At 37.3% G+C, this 15,803-nt stretch overlaps 1 protein-coding gene across 2 annotated transcripts; it reads right to left on the bottom strand.

Annotated features, from left to right (window-relative positions):
• Positions 1–38: 38 nt before the first annotated feature.
• On the bottom strand, positions 39–15,489 carry ddx21 (DEAD (Asp-Glu-Ala-Asp) box helicase 21). 2 transcript variants are annotated; one of them, XM_034301136.2, is made up of 16 exons: positions 15,327–15,489; positions 13,482–13,679; positions 11,870–12,040; positions 10,215–10,287; positions 9,949–10,127; positions 9,116–9,233; positions 8,338–8,523; positions 7,492–7,637; positions 4,367–4,516; positions 3,975–4,136; positions 3,583–3,702; positions 3,390–3,463; positions 1,514–1,673; positions 1,090–1,224; positions 931–975; positions 39–538 (listed from the first exon to the last, which is right to left on the bottom strand). In XM_034301136.2, the coding sequence occupies exons 1-16, from the start codon at positions 15,411–15,413 to the stop codon at positions 275–277; spliced, it is 2,268 nt and encodes a 755-aa protein (XP_034157027.1). In that variant the 5' UTR covers positions 15,414–15,489; the 3' UTR covers positions 39–274. The 2 variants fall into 2 exon arrangements, with proteins under 2 accessions (XP_034157027.1, XP_034157028.1); XM_034301137.2 differs by having other exon boundaries at positions 11,870–12,037.
• Positions 15,490–15,803: the final 314 nt, after the last annotated feature.

Here is a 15,803-nt window from a genome sequence, read left to right as displayed (position 1 = left end):
ACAAGATACAAGGTGGAAAATAAAGACAAAACCAACTATTTATGTGTATTAAGACAACTTTAATGAAATTCACATTCATGTGAATGGGCTTAAATAGAGCTGTTTAAATACACAATTGCAATGCAATTATCTTGTTTTGTCTATGAAAGGTTTGGGAAAGCAGTTTTCCGGTGAAGTGCAATGGCTGATTCCCCAAATACAAGTGGAAAAAAAACTGACAGACCCAGCCATCAATGCTGGAAAAGAAAGTCACTCAAGAGCAAATGTATGCTGTTTAATAGTCAAAGGCCTGGCTGAAGCTCCTCTTTTGAGCACCACCTCTTCCTCCATCTCTTCTTCCACCTCTTCCTCCACCTCCTCTTCCTGCACCTCGGTTGTTGCCACCACGGAAGCCATTGCGGAAGCCACTGCGGAATCCACCATGACCTCTGGCCCTTGCACCAGACCCTCTTTCTCCACGGTTCCGCATGCTTTCCTCCAATTCGGGAAGTTCAGTGGCGATGGTCAGCTGCCACCTGCGGCCATCCTGCCATTTGTCCTGTAAAAGGTGCAGAGAGGATGACTGTTCAGTTTAGTTAAGAGCTTTTTCATTTGTTTCGTTCAGGTTGGCTAGTTTTGACAGCAAAAGAATGGCAAAAGTTGTGAAATTTGAGAACCTGGAGTCCAACAGGTTAGCTTAAAGAACTAGATTTTCAAAACTCAAACGTGTGCTTACATAAGCTTGAGAAATGAACTTGACATGATTTTTGGGATTATAGATTTACAGAGTAGGTAAGCTTTTGCACCATGCCTCACTTGTTGTATCAAATTCTGCACTGATTGCAATCTCTCTCTCACACACACACAGACTTACACACACAGACTTACACACACAGACTTACACACACAGACTTACACACACAGACTTACACACCCCAAATATTCCCATACCTGGATTTCTTTCACTTTATCGGCTGGGACGTCAAAGCAAACTCCCTAACAAAGAAACAGAGATAAATGAATAATCTTCATATCAACGTACCCTGAGTTTAATGAAATTCTTCAAGTGAAATCAACAAATGTTTGCTGCCAAAATGTTTGCAGACACACCTTTTTACTCTTAAGGAAGGTCATTCGTTTGATCTGGTCGTCTATCTCCTCCCCGAGCTGCTCTTTCAGCCCTCGCCAGGCGTAGCCGATGTTATGCATCTCTTGAGAGCAGTTGAGCACTAATGTGGTATAACCCTGTGAGAAAACGAGCAAACAAAGAAAAATGTATAATTGTTGATATGGTGAAGTTTTCTGTTATGAGACGTTTATTCAACATTAATGGAAAGAGTTTCATTCTGTGCTTTGTATCAGTCAGTATGTTTCCAGACATTTTTTAGTCAGTGACCATAAATGAAAACTTATTTTAAGATTGTATTTAAGTAGTACTTACTAACAGTGCTCTTAAATGGTAATGAGTAGTCACAAAAGGTAAGAGCTCACAAAATGCATATCCAAATCAGACAACTTATTTCAGTCCACTTACAGCATCTGAGTTGAGGAGCGATCTCTGCTCCAGACTCGTGGCTCCTGATATGTGTGCAAGAGCAGCGGCTAGCGCCTCCACTGCACCTCGCTCTTCGATTAGCCTCTCGGCCGCTGCACGGAAATGTTCTACAGCTGCTGGAGGTACAGAATCCAGGAACCTGCAACAACCGATGACAGGTTTAAAAGGCTGAACACTAAAAGATTAAGCTAAGATTAAGAAAATTCTTAATGAAGATTAAGAATGTCATTGTATGGTCTAACCGTTGTGTTTTCACTGTGCATATGACAATAAACCTCTCGAATCATGAATCTAAGGATAAAGCTAATTAAGCAATTAGCTAAACTGAGTGTGAGTATTTTCTAACCCAGGAGTGTTCAATCTTATCCACAAAGGGCCTGCGTGGGTGCAGGTTTTCATTCCAGTCAAACAGGAGCCACACCTGATTCCAACCTGTTTTATCAGTTGATCTTGGCTTTCAGTAGACTCAGATGTGGCTTCTGCTTGGTTGGAATTAAACCCTGCACCTACACTGGCCCTTTGTGTACAAGAATGGACACCCCTTTTCTAACCAAAGCGCTGGGATTCCTCTGGGAACGTACTAGCTATTGGTTATAAACGAGATACCAATATTGTGGGTATTGCATGTTAGCTTCTTTGGCACTGTAGAGCTGAAGTTATGACAACCAAATCATCCCATGTATGTATGTAACCAATATGAGACAGGTTGAAAAGATTCATTTTTTTTGTTTTATAATATATTCAGAATAAAACAATAAGATGTTTAGTATTTATTGCAATCTATTCTGCTACATAAGGTATAAAACACAACACTTAATGTTGTTGAACGTCCATGAAAGAAGTTACTTCCTGTTATCATGGCATAACAGCTACAAACAATCATACCTGCACTTTCCCTTGAACTTTAAACCAAAAAAAAAAAGCTTGTTATAGAGAAACCTCAAAATGCAGCTTCCTTAGACTTTCCCCATGGTGGAAAACTTACTGTTACAAAACCTTGACACTGGAGACTTCTTCCATATATGCTAAATAAACTTCCCCAAATCAATTTTTAAAAGATTATATGTTTTCCTCTAAATAACACCTTTTTTAATGTTTATTATTAAATTAGATTACATAGTGTGTTCTTCATACAAGTCCCTGTGAATTTGCTGTTGCCTATCAGAACAAGCGTATATAATATAAACCTGTGAGTTGCTGCCTTGTGATTATAACTACTGTCAGAGCTGCTGTTAATCAACAACTTCTGAACTTCAGATCTGTGAATTCATTGACAATTGGCAGTGTTTGGGTTTTTCCCTTCTAAACTAATTCATCTTGGTTCCAACTCAAGTTTATGCAGGTATTAAACCTGGGCACCATGCAAGTTGGTTCACATGAATTAATTTCTTCTTATAAAGGCCTGTAACATGTCCATAATTGACTAAACAGAGCCACCCCAATAATGTTTATAGACAACTGACATTTGTCAGGGAGGTTTATTTATAATAAAAAAATAAAATAAAAAATAATAATAATTAAAAAAAAAAAACCTGAATTGCCTGGTGGTGCCAACAACTTGCCAAATTAGCATGACTCATCATCCTACATGGCAATGGACTTAAACTGTCATGGTGTTAACATGATGAATCCATTCACAATAATACTGAAAATGTTACATGCAAACAATTGAAATATATATATGCAAACAAAAATATGTTTTGCATTCATGCATCACTTCTAGGGCTTATACATTTTAATGTTTATGTGGAATCACATGCATTCTACCATAATTTTTTTTTTAAATACGTTTGTGCATATACATTGCTTATGAGTGGAAAAAAACTCTTGTCCAATAAATTAAGTAGCAAATCACCTGACTGCATCTTTACTGGAGGATTTGACGATGTCATTAGCAGTTGGGACGCCAACACGCTTGAAAGTAATGCCCTAGTGGATTAAAAAAGAAAAAAAAAATCAAAACAGACATAATTAAAATTAATATCCCAGATAATTAGATGGTTATTAGTGTGCAGTTAAGAGTGCAGATAGTGTTGCTGAAGACTCACAGCCTTCTGCTCCACATATCGCAGTTGGTCTTCTTCTTTGCGCTGATAGAAACAGATGCAGATGCCAGTTCTTCCCGCTCTGCCAGTTCGCCCAGAACGGTGAATATATGACTCAACGTCCTGAAAGCAAATGAAACTTTAGTATGACAAAAGTAAAACAAAATCCTGTGTGTTTTTATATATATATATATATATATATATATATTCTGTTACTAATTTACAGAGAAATGCACCCATATATATAAAAAACATTTAAGCCCCACCAGAAAATCAGAAAAAGCCTAACAATTTCCTCTTTTTGAAATCAGTTTTAAGTCGAAACATGCTAACCATTTAATTTGACCTTTATTAATAAGAGCAAAAGCGTATCATAAATGATGTGATTGTCTTACCTTTGGAGGAGAACACTGTACAACCAAATCAACTTCTGGGATATCGAGGCCTCGTGCAGCCACATTGGTAGCCACCAGGACCTCGAAATTGCCGTTCCTGAAGCCCTTCAGGGTGAGCTCTCGTTGTTTCTGAGGAATGTCTCCATGCAAAGACTGTGCACTCTGGACAGGAAAATAATTTTTAAAGTACAAAATGGTTTCTTAATACTATATAATAGACATGTTGTGAGCCATTTGCATGATACATTCAAGTGCAGCAATATCATTTTGCATTACACTGGAGCTGCATTTCTCATCGCTAATGTTTTCTCTACTATTTTAATCATCAATAATATTTGTGTTTGTTATTTAAGGCTTCATTGGTAAAATTTAGCTAATTACAGCCAGCAAACCTGTTTGATGGATGTGTTCATGGACAGCTCATGTGCTTCCTTCTTGGTCTCACAGAAGACGATGGTGCGTCCGTGGCTGCCGCTATACACCTGCACTACATCACCAATCACTGCTGCCCTCTGAGACCAGTGGCATGCTATGGCCAGATGCTGGAAAACAATCAACACTTGAAAACCTTTGCCAAAAGCAATTTATCCCAGTTTGCCTTCCTTATATTAAATTAGACAGGACCTGGGCTTGTGCCCAGTGGACAGAATTCAAATGTCAGAATCCCCAGAGAGCCATAGTTGGGGCCTTGAGGAAAGCCCCTAACCCAAATGCTCCAGATTGTGAAATTTACAAAAACCAATTGTCCTCCTGGGAATAAATCATGTTTAAGTAATGTGAAATGCATGCTCATTGCATGGGTTAAGGTCTGTTGATTGACTTGGCCAGTCTAAAACCTTCCACTTTTTCCCCTGATGAAGTCCTTTGTTGTGTTGGCACTGTGTTTGGGTTCACTGTCTTGCTGCATGATGAAGCTCCTCCCAATTAGACTGGATGCATTTCTCTGCAAATTAGTAGACAGAATGTTTCTGTAGACTTCTGAATTCATTCTGCTGCTACCATCATGAATTACATCATCAATCAAGATTAGTAAGCTTGTTCCAGGAGCAGGCTCAAGCCATGACACTACCTCCACCATGCTTGACTAAAGAGCTTGTATGTTTTGGATCATAAGCAGATCCTTTCTTTCTCCACACTTTGGCCTTTTCATCACTTTGGTAGAGGTTAAGCTTGGTTCCAGAACTACTGTGGCTCATCTCTGTATTTCTGTGCTTCTGTATCTGTGTTTCTTTTAATCATTTCTTTGATTCCTACTGCTGATGAGTGGTTTGCATCTTGTGGTATGGTCGCTATATTTCTGCTCTCAAAGTCTTCTTCATACAGTGGATTGTGATTCCTTCACCTCTGCCCTGTGGAGGCTGTTGGTGATGTCACTGACTGTTGTTTTTTTTTTCACAACTCTCACAATGTTTCTGTCATCAACTGCTGTTGTTTTCCTTGGCCAACCTGTTCGATGTCTGGTTGTTAGTACACCAGTGGTTTCTTTCTTTTTCAGGACATTCCAAATTGTTGTATTCGCTATGCCCAGTGCTTGTGCAATGACTCCGACTGATTTTCCCTCTTTTCTCAGCTTCAAAATGGTTTGCTTTTCTCCCATAGACAGCTCTCTGGCCTTTATGTGGGTTTACCCTTTTTAACAACAAATGCAGTCTTCACAGAGCAGACATTCAGACCTATTAATATTTAAAACAGTCAATCTATCAGGGCACACCTGGGCAATAAGAAACACCTGTCAGTCACATGTTCCTATATTTTCATCACTTGGTTCTATGTTGTAAACACATCTAGATGTAAATACCAGAAAATGAAAGCTGAAATTCTGATCCATCATCTCATTCATCTTTTGATCTCAAACCTAAATGTCTTCAGTGCATGGCAAAAACAAAAGCATTTGGCGTTGCCATTCCGATATTTTGTAAAGGGACTTTTTTTTTTTTTTTTTTAGAAACTCAAATACGATGAGCTCCATTTACAGCAGAGTTTCACTTGAAATCTCTACATTTGATGATTAAAACCTAGATAATTAATCAGAGAGCTTCAAAAGAAATCCACATGAAAAACAACACCACCAACATAGAAACAAACTGTGTCAGGTGCCGGTTAGCATAATGGCAAAGATTTGATCTAACGATTCCAAGGAGAGAAAAAAAATCTGCCCAGACACATCCTCATTCTTTGGTGACAGCCAGTTAGACCAGATATAAGTTCAGGAAATCAGGGCATTTTCTGTCTACTCATTTGCATTGGCATGCTTACTTGAAAAGCTCCAGTACACTTTTACTGTTAACAATAAAACAATTTAGATAAAGTGCATTGCATAAGTATTCACCTCTCTTGACCTTGAAACTATCCCACATTTTGTAGCATTAATTGGGGTTTTTTTTTTCAACCATATTGTCTACACAGAATATCCAACATGGAAACCACATTAATTAAACAAAAAAGCAGAGATTTGTTGATTGCACTGAAAAGAATAATAACCATTGCATTGGTTATTCAATCCACTGAGTCAGTACTTGGTAGAACCACCTTCGGCCGCAATTACAGCTTTTACAGTTTTCTGGGATATGCCTCTACCACCATGATGCTACAGTGCTTCACTGGGGGGATGGTATTCTCAGGGCAATGAGCAGTGTTGGCATTTTTTTTTTTTTTTTAGCATTGTGCCAAAGCCAAAAAGTCCAATTTTGATCTGATCAGACCAGAGAAGCTTTTCCCACATGTGGTGATTTTCCAACCTGCCATTTAGCAAACTCCAAATGGCTAATGGATTTCTTTTTTTGCCACTTGTCCATAAAGCCCAGCTTTGTGGAGTGTCTGGGCTATGTTTATCCTGTAAACATGTTTTCTTATCTGAGCTGTGGACACCTCCAGCATTTAACAGGTAAAGGAAATAGGAAATATGGCTGTCCCATCGTGCTCTGCTAGATATTCTAACTCAAGATATTCATATTCAAAACTTTTCCTGAAATCTTTACCCAGATATCACCTTGGACTTCAAGATACATTCCGGTACATTCCATTAACAGGTGTATTTATTTAGAGATCACATGATCTCTCACTTTAATTGCACACAGGTGAATGTCAACTAGTTTTGCAATTTCCAGTGTGACTAATCTAGGGGTTTCACAGCAATAGAGAGTGAATACGTATGCAAACCTTTTTTTTTTTTTTTTAAGATTTGTAAATACTTTCGATAACTCTACCGATCTTCCCCTGATTTCAATAAAATGGGCCATTTTAAATCGATGACATAAGCCAAGTTGAGTTCATTTGTGCTCCAAATTGTAACAAAATGTGGAAAAGTTCAAGGGGGTGGGAGGGAGATAATTATGAAAAGCACTGTACAAGAGAACTTGTACTGGCTTTAAATTGGCTTTATAGTTTAAAACTAGCTTTATAGTTCAATTTAGAGCCACTGTGGTCATTACAGTTAATAGCTATAGCAGAGGCTTGTGATCAGATTGGATGAAATCAATAGAAAGATTCCACCTTGAATAAACACGTTAAAACTTACCTCAACTGTAGTGGCTGCTTTCTGAGATTTTTTGCCTATGAGGTCCACGTGAACATACTGGGAGCGCATGTACTTCTTAGCCACGTCATAAACCCATGGAGGACAAGTGGCAGAAAAGAGGAGAGTCTGAGGGTTGCTTTCATCACCTGAAATGGATTGATGAGTCATGTGCTATTAGCATAGTTGAACAGGGTGCATTTATTTATATGCATGTTTTTAGACTACATTCAAGTCTTGGAGTGTTTTGCTTGGAGATGTAGAAGGTCAATGGTGTAGGAGGTCAAAACAGAACAATGTCAGACAATGCTGTGCATCAAATATATACAAGGCCATGCAACACCATATAGGAGCTCTTATTTTTAATTTATACACAATAATTCATGTATTAGTGGTGTAAACTCTAATTTACTCTGTCTTTCATCTAAGAGAATTTGTTTATATTTATTGATTTCATGACTATTATTTAATTTAACTCTCTTTTTTTAATGTTTATATTTAAAACTTTTTTTTTTTTAAAAAAAGGTTTACTCTTTTTTTTTTTTTTTTTTTACAAGCTTACCCAACATAATTTCTGTAGGAAGCTAACAAAGACAAGACTAAGAAGTTATATCTATAGTTTTGGTGAAATATTTTATGGTTTCTAAAAGTTTTGTCAAAGTATGCTATAGGCAGATAACCCCAATTTTTGTGAGACCGTGATTTTTTGTCTTTTTTTTTTTACCTTTTTCCAGAATTTAGCCACAAGTGTCATCCGCCTCACAACTTTAGGGATGTTTTTAAAATAATACAGTTTTATTTCTTTAATTTAACATGCGTTTATTTTTCCTCGGGTGGTAAATGTTTCACCTTTTTTGTAGGAAGCAGAGAGGATCTCCTCCACTTGTTCAGCAAAGCCCATATCAAGCATTTGGTCCACTTCATCCAGCACCACATGTTTCAGCTGGGACAGATCCAGTTTGTTGTTCTGAAGGTGGTCTTTTATTCGGCCTGGGGTGCCAACAAGAACATCGATGCCGCTGCGAATGGCATCCACTGTAGCAGAAATATATTACATGGATCAGCAAATATAAGAATGAGCAGGAGTAAAAAACAATTTTCGTTTTTTTTTTGTAAACTCTCACTCTTGCCTAAAGCCATGTCAAGTTGTTAGGTACTGACAGTATGTTATGTATAAAACTTATGAAATGCTGTTATGTAATAGTTTCCAGAAATCCATTCCATTTTAATCGTGTATAACGCAATGCAGGCTACACTCCTTTTTCAAATCACATGTGAATCATCTTACCATCCTATTCAACTATACGCCGTTTTTTTTCCACACTGAAAACAAAGCTAGGTGAAATACGTATTACCTTGAAACTGAGATGGGTGACTGATCTTTGTTTATTTTTATCTAACTGGCAAGGTGTGGCTACCGAAGTTATATTTGGCTACAGGAACGGTCTCTAAGATTTACAGATTTACAAGCAGAAATTCCACAGAAACGAAGTGTTCAACAAAGTGTTCGGAAAATATGGTGTTCCGTTTCTAATTTTTAAAACAGACTTTCACAGTGACATTTTTTAGCCTGTCTAAAATCCAATCCCATACTATTCAAGCATTTCAGGCTACTATTCAGTACTACCTTGAGGGTTGTAGGAGCTTCCTCCATAGAAGCAGTGAACAGAGAGCTTCCTGGTGATATCCTTGAAGTCTTTAGCCACCTGAATTGCCAGCTCTCGAGTAGGAGCGAGAACCAGCACCTACGTTATTAACACAAATAATAAGGTCAACTCACAGGGAAACGCTTTCATTTAAGAAATTTGCCATTCAATAAAAGCACTCAGCCACATCTAAGCCAGAGGTCAATGATTAGATGACTCAGTTATCTGCAAAAAAATGTTATTTTTCCAACTAAGGGTGCAACATATTACAGGCATGATTGTCATCAACCTGAAATAGACATATCTTAACGTCATGCTTTATTACATAAAGATGTAACAAATAATTATTTTTCAAGTGATGTTGGCGTTGAAGGCGATCACTTTTACCTTTTTAAAGCACTCCTGAGCATGTCGTTTCAAATTATTCGACATAGCATACATGGATTAAGATGTATGGATGCATTCGGAAACACCCCGTGTCCTCTTGCCATCCCAAATCGCTTGCCAGGTAGTTACTTGAAAGCTTAAAGCTTATAAGGTGGACTCAAGGCTATATCAAGACTCTTAATATACTGAAATCCCACTAAGGTGGACCTCAGTGGAAGTTGAGTATATTAAGAGTCTTGATTTGTGTAGTCATATTCTCAGCAATTTATACACTTAGCCTCAAAGGTTATGCCCACAGGCCACATGGCATCTGACACCTACTGTACACTTAGATGGTCACAGCAATCTGATTAATGATAGTTTTATGGATAAAATTATGGACTGATATACTCTTCATAATGTTTTTTCACATCTAACTGAAACTCACTTTCGGAGCTCTCCCTCTTCTTTTGTCCTCAGCTCCTGACTGTAGTTTCTCTACTAGTGGGACTGCAAAAGAGAAAGTCTTTCCAGTGCCGGTTCGGGCTTGGCCGATCACGTCCTTCCCATCATACACAGAGTTGAAGGTCTTCACTTGAATATCAAACAGATACGTCACACCCCGTGCTGTAAAATATGTGAATAATTCATTAGCGCTCGATTCCAACACGCGAACATCACACACGGAAAAAGTCAACGAATGAGTGGTCAAACCTTGGAGTAGCTTGATGGTGTCCTGTGAGATTCTGAAATTAGAGAAGGCGCCCTCTCTTTGCTCTGGTGTCTCCTATAGAAGACAAAAAAAAAAAAAAAAAAACATCATCTCACAACTATAAATATATCTTTTCCTCGGGTATTTTCAATGTTTTAGAAGATCTTCAAACCAAGACATAGACATGGGCTGATACAAAATATTATCACAACAATATTTCCATCATTGTTTACAATACTATGACAATATTTACATATTACATAACTGAATCCCTACCCATCATTTCTGGGAATTAACCGAGACTTCCAAGGCAAACAGTCATGTAATGTGAGATCACGTATGTTTGTAAACTTCTCAGCTTAAGCCCAATGTGGGCTGGATTAGGTTTTTTTTTTTTTTTTTTAAACTAGGGAAAATACTAGAGAATGAATTGAAGTCTGAAAAATCAACTTTCTGTATTTCACCCAACACAGAGGTCCCTCAGTAATAATAATCTGTTCAAATCTACATAACATTGTTGATAACTTCAACAAAATAAACTTGTGTGTAAACTATCGTAACCTTTGTGGTTACACAATTGCATTTTTTGACCATATAGTATACAGTTATAGAAGGGAATTATTTAGAATTGCGCTGTCTGGTGTCACCCAGATGAGGATGGGTTCCCTTCTGAGTCTGGTTCCTCAAGGTTTCTTCCTCATGGCATCTCAGGGAGTTTTTCCCCTGCTGTCGTTTCCTCTAGCATGCTCATTAGGAATAAATTCAAATTTTAAAATTTATATCCTGAACTTAGATATTTCTGTAAAGCTGCTTTGTGACAAAGTCCAATGTTAAAAATGTTATACAAATAATATTTAAGTGAATTGAATTGAATACCAGTTTTACAGTACCTAAACTTGGTTACAGACCCAGTGCTGTGGTGGTGTTTTTTAAGTGTTATGCCTCTTACATTACCCGAGTCCATTTTTTTTTTACTTATCAGTAATTTACCTATACCTCTGGTAAATCTAAATCAAGGTTGAAAAGAGATTTAGTGAGAAACACTGTGAGAATATGACAATATGAAGTGCCAATACTAACATATTACGCTTCTAGTACATAAATATATTACGTAATTATCACATGCCTACTCGTAATTGACTTTATACATTTTCTTCAGCTGTTTAAAGCACTTGTGCTGCCGGAAACATTTCAGGAACTAGGACCTACTTTTACTTTATGGGCTGGGGTTTTTAGTTCCTGCTACAAATTAGGTAAGTTTCTGCAGATCAGGAACTAGGTGGAGCTTGCCATGACAAACATTACCAAGAAACATAATCTAAGCACATTTAATCTGCATTAACATTACAAGTAATTACTAAGGCATTACTAAGGTAAATGCCAGGGGCATGACACTTCCTGAAAAGTTGTATTTTCCCATGACACTTTCTTTTTTTTCGAAGGTATGTTTTTCAACTGCCTTTTAGTGTGCTTAATGAGTGCATAGCTGGTTTAAAAATCTACATGAATATTAACAAAGACAAATAAAGAACTACACAAATTAACAAATCTTAACTTCTCTTTGCTTCCGACACATAATGAAATGTCATAATTGTGGCACATGTTACTTGCAGTGTGGTGGAAATGCTAACCAGAAAGAGCACACACAGTAACTTACCACATCCTTTTCACTCTCACTGTTGGAGTCTTCACTGGACTGCGTCGAGTCTGTGACATGCCCATTGACTTTCACTTGAGTCTTTGGTGAGTTTGTACTAACGCCATTGACAGATGGTGCTTGGTCGATTGTTGTGTCATCTGATGTAGCTGCCTTCTTTTTCTTCTTCTTCTGTTAGGATGACCAAAGAAACCAAGGAAGAGCACATCAAGGTTCGTAAGAAACAGTGCAGATACAATACTAGGTAAACCAGTTCATCATTATTTTCTTTTGCTCTAAAATGTTTGCACGCACCAAACATATCAAATGTCAGGAAAATGACTCATTTCTTCAAAATACAATACTGCTTGAGAAATCAATAACAATAAGACTTTTTTTTGGAGTTTTATGCATTCTATGCAATTGCTTCGTATACAATAGCTCCTGCATTACTAACATACATGATCATTGAACATTTTATATTATTTAAATTGTGTTTACATTATTTAAATAAAATACACAGAGAAGCTGAAGTACAGTTCAGAGGCCTGTCACAAGCATGATATTTGAGCTTCCAATTATCACACAAACGATTTATGATTACCAATTTAATTAGTCCTGCCATCATTATGGTACAAGTCTAATTACAATATAATAATGATAATAGTAATGAGACTCATTAGAGCCATTTATAGAACACCTCAGGAATATAAGTAAACATTTTCCTTTGTTCTCACAAAATATGATACAACATGATACAAAGAAAACTATACTATGGCCAAAACATAAATTTGATTTTAGGGTTCTGTGGTTATTCGCATCTTTGACCATCACACTGTTGCTGCTAATCACAGCTGTTTGTCTCTGCAATGAGACCTAAATTCATGCTGTTAATTTCAGCAGCTGATTATCAAAACAATGCAATCATTAGCAAAGCAGTATCCTACTCAATATAGTATTTTAATTAATATTTAAATTCTGTTGAATTCCCAAATCTGATTGGTAAGGCATTGGCTAATTTCCTGTAACACCAGCTCTGACAGTAGTGGTGGCTGCAATTATATCAATTCATTCTCATTTTAATGTTATCATTTCTATCATATCTATCATTCATTTGAGTAACAATTCAAAGGAGCGTTTCCGAAAAGTCAGAAACCAACGGGAGCAAATGTGTTGCGCAAAATCCACAAAAACATGATATGGCGGCTGAGAAAATGCATAAAGGATGAACAGCATATGTTGTAAATAATAAATACAAAATTAAGTATATGTAGTTTTACTCTTATTGGTTCCTGACTTTTCAAATACCCTGCTTTCGTAATCCAACAATAACCATAAAAAAAAAAAAAAAAAAGGTTTTGTATGCACATTATCTATGCAGAAAAGACAAAAATGACAAATAGAAATGACAAAATTTGGCAAATCCTGAATATGTCCACACAGAAGTAAAACTTCACGTGAGAAATAGCAGTGAACCTTAAACAGATAAACAGATCAGCAGTTTGCCAAGGACACTGTGTTCAAACAGATTATTTGCCTGAACCCAACCTATAAAAATGTGCCTGATTCACATTGTTTGTGGCTACAGAAACACGTGTTATCATCACAAGAGGTCCTGTTAAGAGATAATTACCTCTGACTGCTCGCCTGCCGGGTTCTTAACTTTAACTGGTTTCCTCCCGACGTTTCCATTGACATCGGGAGATGTCTGCACGGTCCCGTTGGCTGTGTCCATCTTTTCTCGTTTTACCTTTTTGGGAGCCGGTGGATCGCAGTCAGCAGACTCTTCTGTCACAGTCGTTTTCTTCTTCTTGACCTTGTCTTTCTTTTTCTGATGATTCACAAACAAGACATTTCCATGAGCATCTTAAAACATTGCTTATAACTTAAAAAAAAAAAAAAAAAAAAAAAAGGACAACGCTAAGAAAATGCTACAGCGATAACCATTTGTAACTTGCTAGTCTGCTAGCTTATTATTTACTATCATGACTAAGCCAGTAATGCTAATAATGCTAAAAAAAAAAAAAATCACTTTTAATAAATAAATTGTTAGATGTGGTAAATTGTTGTGGGCATAAGAGGAATGAAACACAGCAGGACACAATGTTATTGGAAAATCTATCAATTTTTCAGCAGTAGCAGTAAATTCACTGATTAATTTAAAAATTAATCAAAACCTTCCAACCAATTAGAATCAAAAAAATCAACAGCAAAATGAATACATTCAACATTAATAGTTTTCTTCATAAGAGTTAGCTGTTTTTGCTAATTGTGACGACATTTCCATTTCACTCCAGTTTCCAAACTTAAAGCTAAAGCAGAGTTTGACTGCTTAAAAGCCTTTCTCCAATCTTTCACTGCTTTATATTTGGCTTTAACCACTAAAAAGTCCACACAGTTTGGCTTCCAGTAACTGAAAATTGCACCAAAATGACGTCTGAGGTAACCGAGTCCACAGGTGACTCTGACTGACAGATGATTATTACCAAGATTGAAGAATGTCATATGCACAAACTTCCTTGTACAAAGAAATTCTTATTTTTCTCATGAATGCTGTAGTAGAAAAGAAAAGATAAATAACAAATAAAATAACGACATTAGAAAATTGTCATGGACATACTTAATATAATCCTACACGCCATACTGAAAAAAAAAAAAAAAAAACCTCATAGAATTTGTAATGGTTTTAATGGGGATTGTATTGGTTTTAATGGAAACTGTAATAATTCCTGTGGGTCTCTACAGGTAATTTGTTTCTTTGTATTCGTGGCATGTTGTGTCTAGTGGATGCCATTAAGGAACAATAAGAGTAATAGTTTTAATGGTTAGCTGACGGTTTGCAATGGTAATTGCAGTGGAAACCATTAGAATTTCTGTTTCTATTGTTTTTTTCCCAACAGGGCGGTGACTATAGACTTTGTCCAACATTGAAGCAAAAATAACAATATTACCTAAAAATAAGAAACATACAAACTATTGTTCAGACACAAAAACACAGTAAAAGCAGTCAGGCGTCACATTTACATGATATCACATACCGCTATGAGGAAAAGTATGTACTACGTTGCAGTAGTGTGTAGTATAGTGTACAGTACTGTATGTTAGTAAGCCGTTTGGAACACAGCCATGGTTTCGACACTCTGTGCAGTTCACATGATGTCCAACAGGGGGCGCGCGGGACTTGTTTTTTTTTTTTTTTCCATCAGCACACGTGGTGCCAGCATGCTAACGAGCTAACAGGCTGGCTATTTAATTAGCTTTCCTCAACCTAATTCTGAACTTTCAGTCTTCTAATCTAGAGAAATGGCAACTCATATGAATTACTTACTGCTGTCACGGAGAGTTTGTAAGACTTTATCTGCTAGTTTAGCTCTGAGCTGTAGTCCATATCCACCAACAGCGCTGCTAGCTAGCCAGCTGAACAGCATGCTAACTTATTCGCAATAAAGACACGAAATAAGCCAAGATTTGTACTTACTTTGGTCTCCAAATTGCTGTCTAATCCCTCGTCCACGTCGTTCATGGTGATAACGTTGTCACTGCTGGTTAAAACTAATGATGGCATTGTGTACCGTTTCTCCCGCAGATGAACACAGCCACTGCCACGGGAACAGGCAGGAAAAGGACCGTTAGCGTCACACAGGAAGCTGATGAGGCACGTGCTGTTTTTCACACCCGCATTCCGACAGATCGCTTCCTCACGAGGCGGCTATTGTTCAGGGGCGGGGCTTGTCGGAATGTGGGTAGGAAGTAACAGAACAACACGTGACGCATTAATGCTGCGTTCACGACAACTGGGAACTAGGAAACTCCTACTTCCCACATTAGAGCGTTCACAGGAACTCGGAAATAAAACTAATTCTCGCTGTAAGCTGTCTACAAAAACTGGAATTAGAAAGTTGTTAAAAAATTAATGCTTAATTTATATTTAAAGTGGGTGTGGTATAAAGTGGGA

This window comes from Pangasianodon hypophthalmus, chromosome 28, assembly GCF_027358585.1.
Source record: "Pangasianodon hypophthalmus isolate fPanHyp1 chromosome 28, fPanHyp1.pri, whole genome shotgun sequence".
NCBI classification, from domain to species: Eukaryota; Metazoa; Chordata; class Actinopteri; order Siluriformes; family Pangasiidae; genus Pangasianodon; species Pangasianodon hypophthalmus.
This window is presented reverse-complemented; position numbering and strand designations above follow the sequence as displayed.

What these genes read in the sequence shown, in the direction of transcription:
- ddx21 (XM_034301136.2), bottom strand. Translation starts at nt 15,413, where the DNA reads ATGCCATCATTAGTTTTAACCAGCAGTGACAACGTTATCACCATGAAC. An exon ending in GATATGTGGAGCAGAAGGCT is followed by an intron (nt 3,464 to 3,582) that starts GTGAGTCTTCAG and finishes TTAATCCACTAG; the next exon opens with GGCATTACTTTCAAGCGTGT. An exon ending in ATAAAGTGAAAGAAATCCAG is followed by an intron (nt 539 to 930) that starts GTATGGGAATAT and finishes CACCTTTTACAG; the next exon opens with GACAAATGGCAGGATGGCCG.